At 48.5% G+C, this 20,992-nt stretch overlaps 1 protein-coding gene across 1 annotated transcript in view; it reads right to left on the minus strand.

Annotated features, from left to right (window-relative positions):
* Nucleotides 1-1,046: 1,046 nt before the first annotated feature.
* The window catches only part of fat4 (FAT atypical cadherin 4), a 99,792-nt gene continuing 79,846 nt past the window's right edge, over nucleotides 1,047-20,992 (minus strand). The window contains exons 9-17 of the mRNA XM_062394183.1: nucleotides 16,516-20,865; nucleotides 14,732-14,836; nucleotides 14,068-14,375; nucleotides 10,783-10,868; nucleotides 9,380-9,559; nucleotides 8,824-8,948; nucleotides 7,816-8,033; nucleotides 5,716-5,977; nucleotides 1,047-3,576 (exon numbers count right to left, since the gene is read on the minus strand). Coding sequence (XP_062250167.1) covers nucleotides 1,661-3,576; nucleotides 5,716-5,977; nucleotides 7,816-8,033; nucleotides 8,824-8,948; nucleotides 9,380-9,559; nucleotides 10,783-10,868; nucleotides 14,068-14,375; nucleotides 14,732-14,836; nucleotides 16,516-20,865 — 7,550 coding nt within the window. The 3' untranslated portion in view covers nucleotides 1,047-1,660. The remainder of the gene's footprint in view (nucleotides 3,577-5,715; nucleotides 5,978-7,815; nucleotides 8,034-8,823; nucleotides 8,949-9,379; nucleotides 9,560-10,782; nucleotides 10,869-14,067; nucleotides 14,376-14,731; nucleotides 14,837-16,515; nucleotides 20,866-20,992) is intronic.

The following is a 20,992-nucleotide window of genomic DNA, read 5'->3' on the forward strand; positions in this document are numbered from 1 at the left end:
TGAGCTGGAAGTCGGCTATTTTTAAAAATAACCAATGCTTTCATGCATTTGAAGCAGCTTTCAGATTTGCTCTCAACTCCTTCGAACATTATCTGGAGGGGCAGCATGTGAGAAATGTCCGAGTCAGTGGCTGCAGACATTTTCTGGGAAACATCACAGGAACCAAATGTAACATGCGACAGATGGCAACTGTGATATAAACAAAAATTCAAGAACAAAAAATATATAATAATGAGAAAGAGACGTCACATAAAAGACGAGACTGACCTGACGCGACCTTTGCAGGAAAACAACGCTTCTACAGCTGCATGTAAATAAATACTTTTTTTTATTCTGTTATTGGCTTTTTACAGGTACAAAGCATACAGCATGTTATAGTTTTATCAAAAGTGGAAAATACTGATGTTACATACGTAACCAATGTAAAAAATAAGTCTTCAATCTTACTTTCCCCGAAAGCAAGGACATACATTTCAGCATATGAAAATATCCATAAAAACACAGCTTAAGTAATTTAAGTTAATAAACAGTACAAAAATGTAGAAACCATACAAATGTCAAAATAATGGACGAAGACACCAACAAATGACTCCATGATTTCTCATGAATTAAAAAAATGTACACAAGTTCATAGTGTTTTTTAGTCGGGGTCATGTTTATACGATCATCATCATCATCATCATCATCATCATCATCATCATCATCAACAACATAATCATCATCTTCATCGTTACTTGGCTTTGTCAGAAAATCCTAATTCTCAGCTCTCTAACTGCCCCCCCCCCCACCAGAAACAAACCACCCCTCCTCCTAATCGACTCATGACGCAAACACAAAAGAGGAAGCGTTCCCCCCGCACCCCCCACCCCCCCCCCGTACTGAAATCCTCAAATGTCTGTAAGGCAGGAGACTTCATCAACCCTCCGTCTTGGAGTGTTTAGCCAGTCGTCTGAGGGGGAAACACACCAGGGCAGAGACCAGTCCGATCAGAACGTATGTGCAGATACACCAGTTGCTTTCAAAACGGGGGGGGGGGGGGGGGGGGGGGGGGGGGCATGTCCTGTCGGTAACAGGTGCAGTCAGATCAAATACACACATGCTTCGTATTTAATTGAAAATTGAACCTTTAAAAACACAGACACCGGGAGTTTGTCTTTTTTTTGGGGGGGGGGGGATTTTCTTCCTGTGAGTGTTAATGTTATTCCCCCCCCCTCCCCATCGCTCAGCTGTGGATGTTAGAGGAGGTTCTTGGAGAGAAGAGGCCGTATTGGTAACGCAGAACAGAAATGTTCGATCAAGATAACGCCTGCAGTCGCTAAATTGGATTCAGACGGAGGGATTTACTTTTTCTGAGCCGAGCGGCGTCAATGGATCCGTTGTAACGAGGCCTCGGAGAGATGAATGCACGATTGTACAGTCGAGGTTTGGACCGAGAAGAGACTGGCAAACTATTCCAAGGTGGACAACGACAAAATCTGTCGTGTAACAGGTGCTGTTTTTCTGCCTTACACATTGAAAGTCGTCTTATTATTTTTGAATAATGTAAAAAACAAAAAAAACATGGAGTCCAATGCTCTCTTGAAATGTACAGTCTTCCTTTCTTCTTGTTTTTTTTTTCAAACGGAGAACGTCACCATATTGTACATCATAATAAATAGTCTCATACATATTGCTCAGCTTCTCCTTCGTTTAAAATGGTCACTGAACCGTCACCGCTGTTCATTTCAATGTCTTTTGCCGCCGCGTTCTCGGGAAGCAAAGCTAAGTCCTTGAACACGTCAACATAATGTCCGAAGCCGGGGCCCCAGTTCAACAGATTGTCCCAGTTGAAGCCCCCGGCTGGCTGGCCCAGTTTGTGGGGCAGGGTGTAGTGCTGCTCGCCAGGGGGCATCTGGGAAACACCCGGCCCCCCCTCCGCCCTCCGACTCGAGTACCGCCGCTGCTTCAGCCTCCCGCCGTAGTCCTCGTCGTCGGCGTCCGACTCGTTGACCTGTGAGAGCTTGGGGACGCGGGAGCTGTAGGAAACCGGCTTGTCCCGGTCGTACTCCATCTCCGAGCAGGTGAAGGAGTCGTGAGAGTCACTTTCTGAAGAGGACTCCGGGGCCGGGATGCCGTCGGCGGGGTTGCGGACCCTCGACAGCGGCCTGCGGCAGTCTTCCTCCGAGCTGGAGCGCCCGTGGTCGGCGCTGCAGATGCTGGGGTTGCGAGGGCGAGGAGTATTCAGACGCTCCACCTCCTCGATGGACAGCCCCACGGGCGGTCCCGTCTCCAGAGGGATCTGCTCTATCGGCTGCTTCAGCCGGCTGCCCGGCCTGGACGCGTGGCCGTGGCTGGCCATGGTCTGCGGACTCTTGCTGCGCCTCCCCAGCCGGGTGGCGTAGTTGAACATGGGCGGTGGCTGGCACATGTCGTTGTGCAGGTCCAGCGGGCTGCCGTCACGGCGAGCCAGGTTGAGTTCTCTGGTTGGCGTGTTGCGGTAAAAGGACGAGGGCTTGTTGAACGGGGCGGGGGAGTGTCTGGACAGAGGGTTGGGGGTGGGGCATGCTGAGTGGGAGTGGCTGAGCGGCGTGGACCTCAGTGCTTGCGTGTACTGCGGCTGGTAGGTGTAGCTGGTTGCTCCGAGCGGTAAGGGGGACTGCCTGGCGAAGCCCAGTGGGCTGTGTCTCTGGATGGAGAACTTGGGGGTGTGGCTGCGGAACTGTTTGTAGTGCTGGATGATGTCGGCGTCCGACGGAGCGATGCTGCTGGCGTTGTCTATGTCGTAATGTTCGATATCCGCCTCGGGGCCGTTGCAGGGGGCGCAGGGGGCGCTCGGCACCGTCTCATTGTTGTGGGAAATGTCTGTTTCATCGTAGATCAGGTACGGGTTCTCCCTCTCTATGATGTCCGGTTTGGGGTTCCCTTCCGGCTGCTTCCGCACCGTCATGTCGTCTCCGTATGGCGGGATGTTATCTGGGTCGTCGAATGCTACGTTCTCACTCCCCTTCTTCTTCTTCTTCTTCTTCTTCTTCTTCTCCTCGGGCTTCTTCTCCTTGGGTTCCTTTGGCACTTTGGTCCTGTTGCGGCCCCGGCAGTGGTTGCACAGGATCAGGCTGAGGACCACCAAGGCGAGGACAGTGGCACAGCTGCCAACGATGGCGGGCACCGCCCAGATGGGGAGGACCATCGACTCCGCCGTGGGGCTGGGGCTGCACACAAAGCCGCCATTGTTGGCTGTTTTGCAGACGGTACCCTGAGGACACTGGACACCCAGACAGGCCACCAAGGTCTCACAAGTCCTTCCTGTGTAGAACTCGGAGCAGGCGCAGGTGTAACCCGAGTGGGGATCAGGCACACAGCTGCCGTGGTTCTGGCAGGGATTAGAGGTGCAGTCGCCGGGCGGGACACACTGGTACGTGTACCACTGGTTGACGCACATCAGGCCATCCCAGCACGGACTGCTCTCACAAAGGTTGGGACCCCTGCAGCCGATCTTGACCGATGAGCTGGTCTTGGTCAAGGTCACCAGGCTGTGTTCTCCGGTGAACGGCAGGTTCTCCCTGTTGTACTTCACGTAGGCCAAGCAGCCATCGAAACCTGCGGTTGAATGAGAGAGAGAACTGGGTCAAATAAACGAGAAACGAACAACAGCAGCTAACAAGCACACAACAGTGGCCGGGGGGGGGGGGGGGGAATCTTTCCCAATTGATGGCTTTTCAAAATTTCTGCCAAGGTTGGAACGCTTCCTTGAAAATAAGGAACTGGGAGTTATAATCAGGGCTAAAGGAATTTTGTTTAGACGGGTAATTGTTTCAAGCTTCGGACCAAAAAAATAACAAGAGAAATTTCCTTATAGAAACCTCTGCAAAAAAAAAATCATATTTAAAAAAAAATGGGTCGCATCTATCAGTGGCCAATTTGAGAGGAGAAATATGATTTTCTTTTCTCAAACAGAGAATCTATCGTCAGCGCCATTATAGCTCGGAGACACACATCTGGGTTGAGTGAGCGTCTCTGTGTCTAATTCGATCCCTCGCTCTGTGTGTTGCCTCACAGCGCTGCCTCCTCACCGATGTAAATAGATTTTATTGAATTTATCCCAGTGCAGATTAAATCCATTCGTGTCTTTTCATTAGCTCTCGAAAAGTGAGTACACAAGAGCACAGGCGGGTTGAGCCGCAGACGCAGGACCCGGTGGACGGGCAGCCGGCCACGGACCTGCGTGCTCAGGGTCTGTTTGTTTTGAAACACGCCCGGGTCCTCGTGTAAACCAGGTCGAGAAACCCTTCAAATTGCCCATTTTTACCTTATTAGTCCAGAGTATCGGGTTGGACTCCCCCCTCCCCCCTCCCTCCTGAATCTCTGAAGCTTACAGTGCTTTATGACCTCCCTGTGGAAACCGTCTCCTTCTGCAAACTGTTCTCAACTCACATTTCAGGACAACTCGTCTGTGATTTAGGTCTAAACTATGACGAGAGCCTGTGGAAAAGAGACGAGTGAAGAAAGTCCTCAAAGGCAGCGGCTCCGAGTCGAAGCCAAATCAAATGAACTCGCTGTTCGGTGGGCGTAGATGATTCGCTGATGAAGAAACATTTACTCAACCGCTGTAAATCCGAAGCAGGTAAATCTCCGCAGTGTCAAACAGACACGGAGTTCCAGCCGGTTTAATGGAGTCGTGTTGGACGGACACCAAACAGGGTCAGCGGTTTAAGCTGCAGACTATTAATTCGTTTTGGTGGAAGGAGTGAAAAAGAAAAGGGGGTTGTAGAGGATTTATAAGGGCTCACAGGATCCTGAGAGCTGTGTCTCACATGTGCACTGTATGTGAGCGTGCAGGGGAGGTTTCCATAACATGTGAAAACCGCTGCGTCGGTAATTTACAGCGGGTGAAGAGTGGGTGAGTTTCTTGGTCGGATGCCAGTTTTTGAGAGATTCAGCATGTGTGTTTGACACGGCACGTAAATACACATGTTCGTCCACACATACAAACACGTGTGTAAATAAAGTGCACGTTCAACAAGGTTATGTTTGGAGAGTGAGAGAGAAACATTTTTAACCCCTTGGACCTCGGGTGTTATTTTAATTAGCTTTACAGATTGTCTGCGTCACAACAAGGAAACTAATTGCGTGTTTATGTGGTTTTGGAATAATTGGAAAAGTTAGTTCCTGGCTGAGAAAGTTTTATACGTCCACACAGATGAACAGTTTATGAAATGTTACGTGGACAAGAGGCTCAAACCAACCAGGACAAAGTTTATTTTACAACATATCTGCATTAGAGTGGACAGGGTTTTAAATATGACAGATTTGTAGTTAGGGGTAAAAAACCTCTTTAGATCATCATTAGACTCTCGTCTGATGAAAGCTGTGATAATGAAGTTCTTTATGGTTGCCTCAGTCAGCAGCTCATTAAACCAAACACGACCCTCTCCCACCACATACGTTACATACTCCACATGACGCTAAGTGGATCGTTGGATCACAGTTTGTAATTTCTTTGGACGGAAAAAATCTCTGTTGTGAAATCTTCGTGTCTGGAGCAGACAGGGATTAAAGGGGGGGGGGGGGGGGGGTTGCTCATAGGCACCTCAGTTGTGGTAATGAGGGAGTGGAAAACTACTCTTTCAACCCCCCTGCCAAGACTCTTCCTCCCAGTCTGCGATCAAACTGGCGATCTTCCAGTACCCAGGCGTGAAACTAACTTGGGTAGGAGACAGAAACACCTTCCAGCCTCACCTGCTCCAGTTTTCTGCTGCGCTGGTCCGGGTGGGATCCCCCCCAGAGAGAAGGTCACGACCCCGAGACCTCCTAAGTCCTGCGTGGGATGCAGGATGACCCGGGGGTGGCCGTTGTCCACCTGCAGCACAGTGGTGGAGCCGTTCTTCACCAGCTGGAGCGTGTGCCACTGGCCGTCGGACAGCACCGCGTCGCCCACGGTCCGCTCCACCTTCCCACCGACACCGGCGTCTGAGATGTACTGGATGTTTCCGTTCCTCAGCTGCAGAAGAGAGAACAGAGGTGGAAGGTTTGAGCGCAGTGGTCACCAGTCAGATGAAAGACATTTTACAGGGTGAGAAACACAGGGAGAATGAGCAGGGTGTCAGTTCTTCTGTGATATAACATGTACCAGAAAGGGGAATTAGTTACAAACATTGAACATAAAACATAAAAACACAATAAGTACTTCACATAAGAAAGAAATAACTATATATAAAACAAAACAAAAAAATATACGAGATATACAAAGTTAAATAAAAAGTAAAATGCAAAACAGGAGAGAAATGTGGATGTGCAATATGCGATAAACTGTTATGTGTGTTAATGTAACACAGAATGGAGGCGTGGGGGCGGGATTATAGTTGAGATTGACAGCATCTATCGCTGCTAATGCACATATCAGTCAGCAGATCAATGATGACACAGACTGGGAAAATAAATAATAACTAATCTTCTCTGTGGAGCAAACTGCATTTGATCTGATCAGTGGATTATCTTGTCTGCGTCTGTGCCGAGTGACGAGAGGAAACCTTCACTCGCTTTCCACGGAACCAAACACTGATCCTGAATCTGCTGCTGAGGTCAGAGATAGAAAAGAAAAATGCAGCTCGACACTCGTGAATCTTTCCCCCAGCGGCACACACGGCACTTAATCATGTTCTCACAACTCATGTGTGTGTGTGTGTGTTTGTGCAGATCAGAAACCACCCACTGGAGGAGGAGCCTCTCCAGAAAAGGAAGCACGGATCTCCATCTTTAAAACAAATGAATCAGACTCACTTTGACATTGGGCAACAAATGTGCGGTTTACACGTGTATGATAATCTCCTGTGTGCACTCCCCACGCCGATGGAAAAGTAATCCCCATCCCCTCCCTTTTCAAAGACCCCAAAAATCAGCAATGATAAGTAGCTTCCGGAAGACATGATTTCAAATGGGAAAAGCAGAAAGTCCCCCAAGCCAAAGAATACCGAGAGCGCTAAACCTGGAAAACCAATCACGGAGGTTTATCTATTAAACATCTTTTTTTTTTTTTTTCATATCTCAGTATATATAGTTCTGTCCCTCAACATATGTACACATGCAGGGTTTTGAAAGCACTTGGAACAGTCCCTCGTCTGGAGGGTTCAGGAAGCTGTGATGGTGATCTGATGAGCACCAGAAGCTGCTCGGGGCTGGAAACCCCCGAAATATTACAAAATCTAAAAATCATCATAAGCGAGAATGTTTGATAATGAAATGAAAACAAAAGTGGGAAGGGGTTGAAGGTGGTGGGGGGGAGGGGAGAGTCTAAAAGGAAAATTAAAGAGGATGAATGAGACTGCAGGACTCTTTGGTGAGATGCCCAGGATCAGTCAGAGCGAGGGGGGAGGGGGGGGTGCAAGAGGAGAAGAAAGAGGAATGGCACAACTGGGAGGAGGATGAGACGCAGTTTGCTTATAGACAGGGTGGGGGGGGGGGGGTAATCTAAGTAGACAGCGTCCAGATATGCAGTCGTGTTTGTTCTCAATCCATTAATTACAACTTACAAACTGATTCACAACGTCATCGTTCTTAAGACGTCTGACGGACGAGTCGCTGAAATACACGTGAGAGTTCAGCGCAATGCATTATGGGAAATGTAGTTTGTTTTTCCTCATCATCCTCATTCTATTGAATCAGATTACAGCTTAATTTTTGTTTTACCGAGTTATATTAACGAGCTTGACGTGCATGATCAATGAAATGCATTCAGCTGCAGTACAGTCTGGACCCTGTTCCCCACAAACAGGAATATTAAATCAAGTCCTGGCCTTTTATTTTGAAATGTGCCACATGTTCCTCTGTGCGCTCTCTCACCTTCACGGTGGTGTAGTTGCTGCTCTCCTGCACGTGCAGCAGCGTGCCGCTCTTGCCGCGCGTCCTGAACTTCACCTCCAGGCTGCTGGGCCCGGTCGGGTCCGAGGACGAGCCCTGCAGCGCCTGCCGGAGCAGGACGTCCCGCTTGGGGCCCGGCTTCAGGGAGTAGTCCAGCCGGCCGGTGCCGTCCAGCGACAGGGCGGTGTCGGCCGTCATGTCTGCAGGAGAAAGAGAGAGAGTCTCCTCAATCCAGCTCTGACTCAAGTTTTCAGAAGGCAACTTTATGAAAATGTAAGAATATTAAATCTTTCCACAGACGGGTCCAAATGACTTCCCTCTAATCTGACTGCCATAACCTCAAATGGGTTTTAACATTCTCCCTAAAGATCTGTTTATAGCTGAGACATGCAGGTCAATCCCCGGAGCGGCCTGTGTGCCCTTGAGCAAGAACATGAATGTACACCTTTACTGCTGTACACACATGATTGGTGAGGAATTTTAATAACTGGACCTAAATACCATCAGCCTGATAGTAAACAGAGAAAAATCCACAGTGGGTTGTTACAGAAGTTCCCAGATCGCCTCAGTAATGATCTGGTTTCTAGAAGTAATGTCATGATATTGATTAATGGTAATAATTTGCACTTGAACCTTAGAAACAGTGAATCTCATCAATTATTTAAACTGAGGCAGCAAATGTTTCCTGCCTCAGTTCCATAACGAACCAAAACAATTGATTGTGTGTGTGCACGTGCCACAGATGGTGTCACTGCTGATTGAATTAATTTGGTGGGAAACGCTGCAGCATCTAAAAACTTGTAACTTCTCTCATGTGTGTATATATTTAAAAACACAAAAGCCTTAGGATAAAGCCCGGACTGCAGCAGTGTGGCCTGCATTAAGCTGCATGGTGCAGTTTGATGATTCACGGGGAAGCATCATAAATAATCATGAAGGACTATTCTTAAAGAAGTGCCACCTCAGCATCACCAAGGCGCTTGTTCTTACATTTCTCACAGAACTTGCCGGTGAATCCGTCCACACACTGGCACTGCTGCCAGGACCAGTGGTCCAAGCAGGTTCCCCCGTGTCGGCAGGGGCTGGCGGTGCAGGCTCCTTCCAGCCTCGGACACCTAACGACACACAAAGTGACAATCAGACGGTTTGACAAGTCAGCCGCACACAGTCGGCAGCCAGGGGGGGGCCGCCGAAAAAGAAGCGGGGGCAGATGAGCTGTGATTTCTCTCCCTATACAACAAATCCCCCCATAAAGAACCCCAGAGAATTAGCATATTAAAAGATCTGTCCGAGCCTCACTATTCACCAGTGAGACGGAGAAGTACAAAAAACTAAATCTCAGCATTTGTGCGATTGGTTTCCCTCGTCCAAAAATCTGCCATTTGTATTAAAAAAACATCTTTTTCAACTCTGGAGCGGGTTTGAGAGAGTGAACAGATGTCCCACAGCGAGAGGGGACGAGGCTAGAGAAGACGGACAGATGAGACCGGGGGGGTGAAAGGAGGGCAGAGGAGGGGCGAGCCCAGGGGGGGGGGGGGTTGCCGACCTGTCAAGGATGCCACGCGATGCCAGCGCCTGACTGGGCTCCAGCGGCCGGCCGTTGACGGCGAACTCCATGATGCAGCCGACAAAGTCGTGGGTGGCGATCTGACCGCGCCGATGAAGGACGGGTTCTATTGACCTGACGCCTCCCACCGAGAGCCTGTTGGGCTGCACGTCCAGGATCCTACACACAGACACACACAGACACACACAGAGGAACAGAAGCACACAAAGACTTGAACAGAGGGACTAAAGTACATGTACAGAAATCCACATGCTGCAAGTGCAGGTATTCAGAGACACACACACAGACACACACACACACACACACACACACACACACACACACACACACACACACGTTCCCAACAGAACGACACTGTGGGTCAGTGAGTTTCACAATAACATGGTCCCAGGACATTTACTGAATAAACCCTCTGCAGACCTTTCTGGCCCTTTCCCGTCTGCTGGATCGATCTGTCTCTCACACACACAGACACACACACACACACACACACACACAGGCTCAAACACACAAAAACACATGCTCAGTCTCAGGTTCTCGCCCCACAAGGCCTGGCTCAGAGCAGTCTGTGCAGTAAAGCTGGGACCGTCCGGTAACTTAACGACACTTCACATCACGTGTCATATGTTTGCAAACACGTAAATTCATTTTGACTCTTTTTGTCAAATAATCAAAGGATTATGTTCAAGAATTCAATTTTGTTAACAATTTGTTTTTCCTCCAGACACAATAAAGTCCACGAGCTCCTCCTCCATGAATCTGCGTCTGATTTTGTGGTGTTCTTTATTCTATATATAGTGTCATACTTTAAATAACACTGTATTGAATAGATTCATTCCACCCTGTTGAAAGTCAAAGGAACATTTAAACCTCGGGGGAATATTTCGTTTTTACAAGCTTTTCTGGGGTTTAGAGCAGATTTCCGTCTCATTGGATGAGTCAAACTCAGTTGGAGGAACTTTCAGAAACCGGTTCCCAACCCGGGATAGAAAAAACACACTGTTTGGTTTGAGCTGTCAAACGCAGTCGACATGCAACAGGTCAGACGCAGACGCTGCTTCTCTCTGGGGACAAGAGACAAGAAAACACTTCTGATGCTCTGGTGATTGTGTTGTTGATTCACTGCACAAAGAGGATTGTTGTCGGTTCATTGTGAAAAAGCAACAGCTGTGGGAAATTAGGGAAATATGTTCACAGCAGGTATAATAAAAAAACGATCAGCCCTGTATTATTTTCCATTATTTTGCAGGACATGGAAAATGTGATTTTTTTTTACTTTTCCAGACCTTGGAAAAGAAACTGTCAACAGTCTATTTGTATAGTGTGTGTGTCTGTGTGTGTGTGTGTGTGTGTGTGTGTGTGTGTGTAAGTGATGTTCTCACCAGTCAGTGTGCACTGCCACGTTGCTCACAGCACAGTAGCCTGGTTCCTGGTCTTCACCACACAGGTCCACAGTCAGAGACGCAGCCTGCACAATGAAACAAACACACAAAGATACAGTTTGTGTGATTTTAACAGAAGTAAAGTCCCTGTATCTCCATCTCGTGTTGTTTTGGGATAATTATTGATTATTGATTGATAGTAATCTCATTGGTTTGTGTCACTGTCAGTGAATGGAGTCAGATAGGATGTGTCCTTGTGGTGCTGCAGCAAAGAAACCACGTCCTCATTTCCAAACGTCTCAGTTTCTTCATGTCCACACGACAACCCAGCCCCAGACTCTGGAGCAGTGAAGATGCTGAAGGCGTAGACAAAGCACCACTGCTCCAAACTGCCCAGTGCTGCGTGTTACTGCCTAATACTGACGTCAGGAAACAGGACAGGACCTTAAAAACCATCAAAAGCCTATTGTTTGCAACATGATTGTCGTCTTAACAGAACTTCATTGTGTGCAGATCTGAACCCTCTTCTCACGGACTGTGGACATAACTTTCTCTCCAGGGTTCTGGTTCCACCCAGTCATTCCTCACGGAGCGTTTGTGGCACTAAGTCATGTTCAATGGTTGGTGTGAGTTTCGTCCGCCCACAAGGCACGGAGGCCAATTATTTTTCATCATTCCCTCCCAGTGGTTGATGGGCGAGTGGCATGAAAACGCCATAGATTACAGCAAACATTTCCTACTTCCCGTTAATGGCACTAAATCTTTTGCCCAGATGTGGGTTATTCTCATATTCCCTCCCTCCCTCCCTCTCTCCCTCCCTCCCTCCCTCCCTCCCTCCTCCCTCTCTCCCTTTGCCCTGAGAGCGAACGACCTTATGAGGAAGAAAAGAAATGAGCTGCGGAGGAAGCTGTCCGGAGAGAGAAGTGTGTGAAAGTGTTGAAAAACCGGGGCGATCACGCTCCACCTCTCTCGGATGTTAAGTAAACACGGACCACACCGGCTCGGAGCTCATACACAAACCATCCAGAGGAGCTTGACACACCCACACACACAGACACACACACACAAACACACACACACACACAGACTTTGTGTTAACGTCCATGCATGGTGTACAGCCTAAGTAAAATGATCCCTAACACTTTTTTTACCATGACCAATTGATGCCTCACCACCAGTCGGGCTGGATTGTGGTATCGTAGCCATCGCACACTCGAACCACGCAAGCAGACATTTGTTTTGCTTCATCGGGCAACACAGCAGCAGGAAGAGGCAACAACCACGAGTACACACCCTCCCTCTCCTTTGTCCGAGTCCGACACAGGGACACGCACTCAGACCCAAATCTGAATGACAACACAAACCACGCAATCACAACGGGACGAGCGAGAAACAACAGGACTGGTTCTCCTCCAACACATTCGTGACTCCCACTGAGGAACCGCAAAGAACCGCATGAACATTCCATTAGAGTTTTGAGCGGTGATCAAAGTCTGTGCCGTCATGCCCCTCGTACGCTGCCATTCACTGTCAGATATTTCTCTAGAGAAAATAAAAAACACTTAGGAAATTACTGTTTTGTGTGTTTTTTTTTGTATTTGGAGAATTCTGAAGGGGAAATGTGAGGGAAACGCCGGATCACAGTTTGCGTGGCCGTGGCCGATGTGACGTGGCGGCCGTGGCATCGCCCTCAGTTGTGGTGAAGCCGCTGAGTCGCTGCTGGTAGACCGTTTATTTTCTGCTTGTTTCTAGGACAAATAATTCAGATGATCAGAAGCCGGGTGATTAGTCGCCGGAGCTCGTGAGTTCCAGAGAAGCTGCATCTGCAAACCTCCTTCTCAGAATTAAATCTGTTATTTGTTCTCGCTGAGCTTTTTTTCTGGACGCTCCCAGCTGTGATCTCTTCATGTCTCTGGGTCTCGCTATTTCTCATTTATACGACCTCGGCCTCCACACACACTCACTGCAGATGAATGGAATTTTAAGTTGTCCCCTGACATGCTAAAACAGAGGGAAGAAGCAGCCAACACAATGTCTGAGGCTTTCCACCTTAACGCTGCAGTAAACAAATGGATTCTAACAGCCAAGTTTGTGATGTCACCAACCTAAGAAACCAGGTCTGTGAGAAAATGAGGCCATGAGGGGATAAAACAATGATGCAGAAAGACTCTGGCAGGACGGGAGGTTTGAACCCACAACCTTCTTGCTGTGAGACGACTGCACAACATGACGATATTTATTCCATTTCTACATTTTAACCTCAGACAGACTGAAATCTCTGCAGTGTGAATATCTCTTCTTCTTCTTCTTCTTCTTGACAATATCAACATTTTCCAATCTGTGGTAATAGATTACTTTACACTCAAATGCATTTGTGTGACTAAACCCTGAGATCCTGGTGCTGGCAATTTCCTTTCCATTTACTGTCACAGACCAAATGATGCAGAGGGTGAAGCTGATCACGCCGATCGGAGCAGGACCCGTGAACCCTCTGCTCCCTCTGATTACTTGGATCTCTCCCGATGAAACAGTGCATGACCGTGTCTTTCTGCTTTGGACGTTGACTCTGGACTCGTGCACGGGAACTGAGACTCTAACCCAAAGCACCTTCTACAAACACCGTGGATCAGGTCTCACGTACATGCAGACAGACTCAGGGGCTCTCCTCCTGATCTCTGCTCCTTTCCATCCCGTCACTCTGCGCCATCTCAAAACGGATCATTTTAACGATTTTACCAGTTTCCTCTGAAAGTTCCCAGCACACGGGGAGAAATGACAGATTTGAAGTCCAGCAGGAAAGTTATTTCATAGAAGGTCTGACAGGGCCTGGTTGTTTTTTTTCCATCTCTTTCCCTGCCACTGAGCTGCTGGCAGCGAGGAGCCTCTCATTCAGAGCGCAGGAGACAGAAACTCAACCTTCAGGGCCATTTGGGAATCCTCTTATTGTACTTCACAACGGGCAATGAAATATAATTACAAACCTTGAAAACCATGAACTGAGCTCCCCGTAGTTTGGGGGCAGTTTAATTATCATCTGATGGTGAAAGAAAAAAAAAAAGAGTATAACGCCAGATTTGGATCCAGCTCTCTGGGATAAAATGCAGCTTTTGAATGTGAACACCTTCTCAGTCCACACCCTGTGGTTTCCCTCAGATTGTCCTCAATGCTTATGCTCCTATAACCTTAAGCATTACTGAGCCACTCAGTGAAGACTTCTGCAACGATGCATGATGAAAAACACTTAACATATGAGCTAATTCCTGCAATAAAAACAGGCGTTCTTACCATCCCAGCCCTCCTGGCGATGACCGTGTGGAACTGCCCATCTGCGACTTTGATCATGGTCATGAGTTTATAGGTTCCGCTCCCGAGGTTGAAGGAGAAGCGCATCCGTCCCTCGAAGATCTCCAGCGCCAGGAACTCCGCCTTGTCTCCGGTCTGGTTATCGTGGTTGTACATGAGCAGCGCGTTGCTCTGCAGGGTTGCAAACTTAATGTATATGTAGTTATTGTTGGGATCCAGGGACGGAAACTCCATGTAGGAGAGCTCCTCGAAGCCGTAGCTGTTCAGCTCACAGTGCTTGCCGAAAACCCCTGAGGATGAAAACAGAGCGACGGAGGAATCAGAGGAAGCCAATGAATGATTCACGGTGCTGCAGCGATAAACATATCTGCCGATTAACTGGAGTCTCTGCTGAGCAACATTATATGTTCTGTAATTAGATGTAAGAAAGCAGATCTCTTGGCTTTTCATCTCTAAAAAGTTTAAAACTTCTCATTAAAGACAGAAACAATACAAAGCATGAAATATGGAGACACTAAATGAAATGTGCACATTTGCTCATGAAATCATGGGGTAATGTTCTTTCTTTAGGGAGGGTTCACATGTGAAAAAGTTCAATTTTGCACAGCTCACTAATTCCCTACGAAAGTTTCCGACCATTACTTACCGAACGCACAGTGACAGTAATATCCATCCACCCGATTCTGACAGGACCCACCATTAAAACATGGGTTACACTCACAGTGATTGATGATGGAGTCACACGTTTTGCCTGAATTCACAGAACAACACAAAATTAAAATGGATGGGGTGGCAGACAACACAGACAAAAGTCCCGAGGGGAACACAGATCACTTGCAGGGTTTTCATCACCTCACAGCTGCAAAAAAAAACAACACAACTGTGCTCGTACAAATGATTTCATCTAGTTTTGAGCCTTTAAGTCTTATTTTTGGGCAAACATCATGAGCTGAAGGTGTAGTTTCACCTGTTTTAGTGCAATTTCAGTTTTTCTAAACACTTCTTGAAATCAGAGAAGCTATTTTGGAACGTTTTGGATCACTCGGTCAGACGATGACATCATTTGATCCAGAGCAACATCTTGAAACTCTCAGAGGGAAGTGATCTCACTCAATTGGCAAAATCTTCCAACTAAGAATAATCAGATTTAAAGTCATTGCAAAATCAAATTACGTTTAGAAAAAGGTTGTTGTTTTTTTGCAGTGCAGAGGGAAAAACAATAATGAATGTGGATTGTCATCAAATAATACAATGAATGAGTTTAACATGATAAATGATAAAAAAAAAAAAGCAAGAGGCCGGAGTATGAAAATACATATTTCAGGCTTGGAACAAAGCAAAAAGACTTAAAGATTAAATATTCTGCTCAGATTCAGGTTCATAATCTTAATTAGTGTTGTCACTTGAAAGTGTTCTAATGTTCAGAAAACTATGCAAATGCAGATCGTGACGTGACATCAAGATGCCCCAGAAATCATGTTTTCTCCCTTTACTGCAAACTTTGGGCTTTTTTAACTTAGCAGAAACCGTTTATAAAGACACAGGAGGGAAGAAACACCAGAGAAGAGAATACGTCTCCTTTCAAAAGAACAAATACACGTAAATCCAGAGACAAGTTGCCTAATGGAGACGGATCGCGCTGCCGAAAAGCAGGCGGGGAAAACAGGAAGTTGAGAGTTCACAGTGAGGGCACACAAACTACTGTAAGTCAATAGGTGCATTTCTTCAGGAGGGTCATTTATCTTGATGAAACCTCGAGGTTTACGTAATAAAAAGGGACATTAATGAGTTGACTTGAGGCAAAACGCCTGCTTTGAAAATGTCTTTCAGATGCTGCAGTCGGCAGCTGGACATCAGACAGGATCTAAATGACTCTTCGAAGTAACTCCACTTAAAATCCACTCCCCTTTTATCAGGAGTAATAACGCTGTGTGTTCATTACGTTTCCAAACTAAAAAGCCTGATTGGATCTTTTATAAAGCAGCTCATTTGTCTTACAAGTCAAAAACGGAGCCAAACGAGAAATCCTTGATTAACAAATCCTTCTGTGTACAGTTGGATTAGAAATGCATCTGTGTGTGGTCATAGCTGCATGCACACAAAGGCACAAAGAGTAATGTGATACTGGAGAACTGTGTGTGGAGTCTACACTCACGGCTTGACCGGGGTCAGCTCTGCATCATCGTTTTTATTAAAGCAAACATGACGGGCTGATATACATCACAGCAGATACCCCCCAACGAGTAATCCAAAAACAAAACTGTATCTGGCTTCCATGCTGTGGCTACAACACCTCCTGGAGACCGTCAGAGGCAAATATTTCCCTTGGACCTAAAGCTCTGTCTGTGACTACATTATTATGTGAGCGTCTCCATTGTTTCTCTTTTTTCTTTCTGAGCCTAACATGAGTGAGTGCTGTGTGTGCATTACCTGCGAAGCCGGATTTGCAGAGACAGTTGAATCCGCCTGGGAAGTTCTGGCACAGCGCCCCGTTCTTGCAGGGATTAGAGAGGCATTCGTTGATATCCCTCTCACAGGCCATCCCGGTGAAACCTTCAGGACAGGTGCAGGAGAAACCTCCCACCAGATTGTGGCAGGTGCCGCCATTGTGGCAGGGCGATGGCTGGCACTCGTCAATGTCTGTCTCACACAGGGCGCCTGTGTATCCCGGCCTGCAGCTGCAGGCATAGGGCTGCAGGGGGTGGTTTGAAACAAGGATCACTGGGACACTTTCTTCTGTCTTCATATCAGGCCCGACACTGAGACGCCGCTTGCAGCTGCCTCCATTCTGGCATGGGTTATGAGTGCAAGGATCATGGTCCACCGCATCTATTTGCACCCCGCTCTGTCTATATAAAATGTCTTTGATACTCTGGAAGAATGTGGCCACGCCGCTGGGGTTGACATATTGTCCGTGGCCACGTTTGACAGCTGCCATCAGGAAAGTCTGATTGTTGAGCTCAAATGCTCCGTACAGAAGCACCCCGGTGCCGAGTCCTGCCAGCTGAGAGTTGGCAATGCGTAAAAAGCTGAGGTAGTGGTTGGTGAGGAAGTTGTTGACTCCCTGGGAGTTGAGTCGAATGAGAATGCTGTTGTCCACTGTGGCATTAGTGAAGCCCATGAAGAGGACTCTGGCCGTGTTGCTAACTGAGCCGTGGACGCCGTCGCTGCTTCGGACGGTGAGTTCAAACGTCCCGTCCGTTGAGCGGGCTTTAGAGTTCAGGTTGCAGGTTCCAGTCGGGACACTGAACAGACCGGAAGACGGAGGAATGAGGGAGCAGTGGAACCGGTCCTGAATGTCAGGGTCCTGGGGTTTGACGTCTCCCAGGGAACCTCCGGGGAACATGTTTCCAAAGTAGTGGACAAAGATCTCCATGGACCTCGGCTCTGACGGGTTGTCGTTCTGATCGTTTATTTTGACGTGGACGGTTCCCGTGGAGGACATCTGAGGCACGCCAGAATCCTTGATCACCACCGAGAGGTAGAAGTCGCTGATCTGCTCTCTGTCGATCTCCCGACTCGTAGTTAATACTCCAGCTGGACTCAGGCGGAAGTAGCTGTTTGCAGATCCAGAGCTGAGGAGGCTGAATAAGAATGGGCCTTGGTTGGGGGGGAGATCCGTGTCAGAGGCTGTGAGTGTTGCGACTGCAGTGCCAGCTCTCTGGTTCTCCATGACCTCAGCGTAAGCGGTTGTCAAAGTTGGGCCGTTATCGTTGATATCTTCCAGATTCACAATAACTGTGGAGCTGCCGGTTGCAGGAGGAGTTCCAGTATCCACAGCTAGAATGGTCAGATTATACACAGGAGTCTTTTCTCGGTCCAGCTCCGCAGCCACAGACACTTGGCCGGTCTTCGGATTGATAGTAAAAACACTTTTATCAAACTCAGGAGAGATGGAGTAAGAAAATCTACTCCAGCTCGGGACAGAGTCTGAGTCCTCGGCGCTCACGAAGGTAACCAGACCACCGGGAGAGAGACCTTCACTGACCTGCACGTCATACAGCTCCTGGGTGAAAACGGGCGGATCGTTGGCGTCGAGAATCGTGATGTTCACAAACACCTCATCGATATCTGCTCCGCGGATGCTCCCCGCATTCTTGGCCAACACCTTCAGTGAAATCTTTTCCTCTTTCTCACGGTCCAAAGTACCCGTGACGTAGATCTGACCTGTTGTCTTGTTGATGCCAAAACCTTTTCTTCTGCTCTTCCCGAAAATGAGGTAGTAAACCACTCCATCCACCCCCTGGTCACGATCACTGGCGAACACTTCCCCGACCACTGTTCCTCTTGGAGCGGCTTCAGAGATCTCAAAGTAGTACTGTTTGGAGACAAAGCGAGGGACGTATTCATTGGCTCCCTTCAGCTGAATGTTGACGTTGGCGAAGCTGCAGCGCTCCTCGTCTGGGACGTTGAAGGCCTTCAACGTTAAATGGTAGACCTGCTTAGCCTCGTAATCCAAGAAGCCCTGCGTGGTGATGGTGCCAGAGTTCGGGTCAATAACAAAGAGGTCGCTGTCTGATGACTGTATCACGTACGCCATGACCGCGTTCGCTCCCGAATCTCGATCTGTGGCGTTCATTTTCACCACGGTGGTGCCACTGGGAACGTTCTCCTGCACAGTGGGGAAGTACTCATCAGGATCAAACACAGGAGGGTTGTCATTGACGTCGGTCACGTGCACGGTGACGGAGACGTAACTGGTTTTTGCGATCCAGCCGCTGTCAGTGGCTGAAACTCTGAGACTGTGCTGCTGCTTCTCCTCAAAGTCCAGAGGCTGAGCGAGGGATAACACTCCAGTTTTACTATTAAGTGAAAACAGGCCCTCGTCGTTGCCTGAAGTAATATTGTAGGTGATAAGGCCGTTCATCTCTTTATCTTTGTCTCTAGCAGACAGGGTTCTTATGGCTGTCCCCACAGCGAGGCTCTCCGGTACAGTGGCTGAGATTTGGCTTTGTGAGAACTCAGGCGTGTGGTGGTTTTCCTCCGTGACCACGATCCGCACGGACGTCCGCGCCGACAGGGGAGGGTTTCCTCTGTCGCTCGCTGTGATGTCGATGAGGAAAGTCTTCTTCATGTCAGAGGTCAGAGAGGAGGCGACGGTAATCCACCCGCTCGTTTTATCCAGTTTGAATTTACTCGAGCTGTTTCCTCCTGTTATCAAATATTCCACCTCAGAATTAAGGCCAAAGTCTTTTTTGTCTTGAGCCTCGACTCTGATCAGTCTGGTGCCGACCTTCACACTTTTGGTGACGGGGGTAAAGTAGCTGAGGGAATCGAACTCAGGCGGATTATCGTTACTGTCGACAATATTTACAATTACCGTTGTCTCGCTCAGCAGAGGCTTCACCGCCCGGTCGGATGCGGTGACAATGAAGCTGTGGCGATTAATATTGATGCTGCTGGCACCCGTGGAGTTTTGATATCTTAGCTGCTGCTTCACAAATATCTCTCCAGAGCTGGCGTTGATTCTGAAATACTCGGACTGAGACCGGATGAAATAGAAAATTCTGCCGTTGGAACCCTCGTCGGGATCCGTGGCGGACACACGTGTCACCAGGGCGCCCACTTCGGTGAGCTCAGGGTAGTCCAGGTAGTAAGATGGCCGACTGAACCTGGGGCCGTTATCGTTAATGTCTGTGACGAATATGGTGACGTCTGTGCTCACCGTCCAACCGGAGTCGTGGGCCGACACTTTGACGATGTAGTGATCGGTGTCTTCTCGGTTGAGCGGTCGGCTTATGGTTATATCGCCTGAGCTCGGGTTGATGTTGAATGGGAGGCTCGTGTCTGTGATGGAGTAGCGGCTGATGGCGTTTGAACCGGCGTCCTCATCGGTGGTGGTGACTCTGGTGACCGTGTAACCTGCCGGGGCGTTTTCAGCCACTGTCGCACTGAAGATTTTGGAAAACCTCGGGGCGTTGTCGTTAACGTCCAGAACGCTGATTATCACTTTGACTGCCGTGTTCTTAGGCGGCAACCCGCGGTCGGTGGCTTTGACTTTCAAAGTGTACTGAGCCACTTTCTCTCGATCCAGCGGCCTGGTGCTCCGGATTTCACCGGTCGCCCGATTGATGTTGAAACTATTCTCCTTGTTGCCGTCGATGATGGCGTACTCCAGCTGTCCGTTGGGCCCGCTGTCCAGATCAACAGCCGACACCATCAGCACCCGCTGAGGCGAAAGGCTCTCCAGTATCTCAGCGTGGAACGGATCCTTGTCAAACTTCGGGTGATTGTCGTTCACGTCCAGCACAGTTATTTCCAGCTTCTCGTAGGAGGAATACGGCGGGAAGCCCTGATCTCGGGCCTCGACCCAGAGAACGTACTTCTGAATGTGCTCATAATCCAGTGAGTGTCTGATTGACAGTTCGCCTGAGAGCTGGTCGATATGGAAAGCGTAATCCAGGTTTCCGCTGGCGATGTAATACGACAGCGGTCCTCCCCTCATAGACGAGCCGGTCACCGTCGTGACCACGTGGTTGGTCGACTGGCTCTCGGGGAACGTGAACGTGTGCTCCTTCACCTTGATGACGGGGAAGTTTCCTCCCGTCACGAAGCGCACGGTCACAGTGGTCGTGTCCGTTTTGGGATTAGTGCCGCCGTCTTTCACTCGAACCGTGAGGGTGACCTCTGAGTTCCCCGTCAGCTTCTCGATGGCGGTGATGGCTCCTCTGACGGGGTCGATCTTGAACTTTTCAGAGTTGCGGCCCATCAGGGAGTAGTGCAGCTGGGCGTTGGAACCCGAGTCCTCATCAGTGACAGTCACAGCGAAGACCAAAGACCCTGAGGACACAACACGAGAGAAGAGAGTTAGTTATGCAAAGATTTTATAATAACAGTTTCAAATCTCCACCAACCAGCGCAGTTTCAGTCACCATACATTTTTATCCCAGACTCTTGAGGTCACAGT

This window comes from Platichthys flesus, chromosome 8 (genome assembly GCF_949316205.1).
Source record: "Platichthys flesus chromosome 8, fPlaFle2.1, whole genome shotgun sequence".
Classification (NCBI taxonomy): domain Eukaryota; kingdom Metazoa; phylum Chordata; class Actinopteri; order Pleuronectiformes; family Pleuronectidae; genus Platichthys; species Platichthys flesus.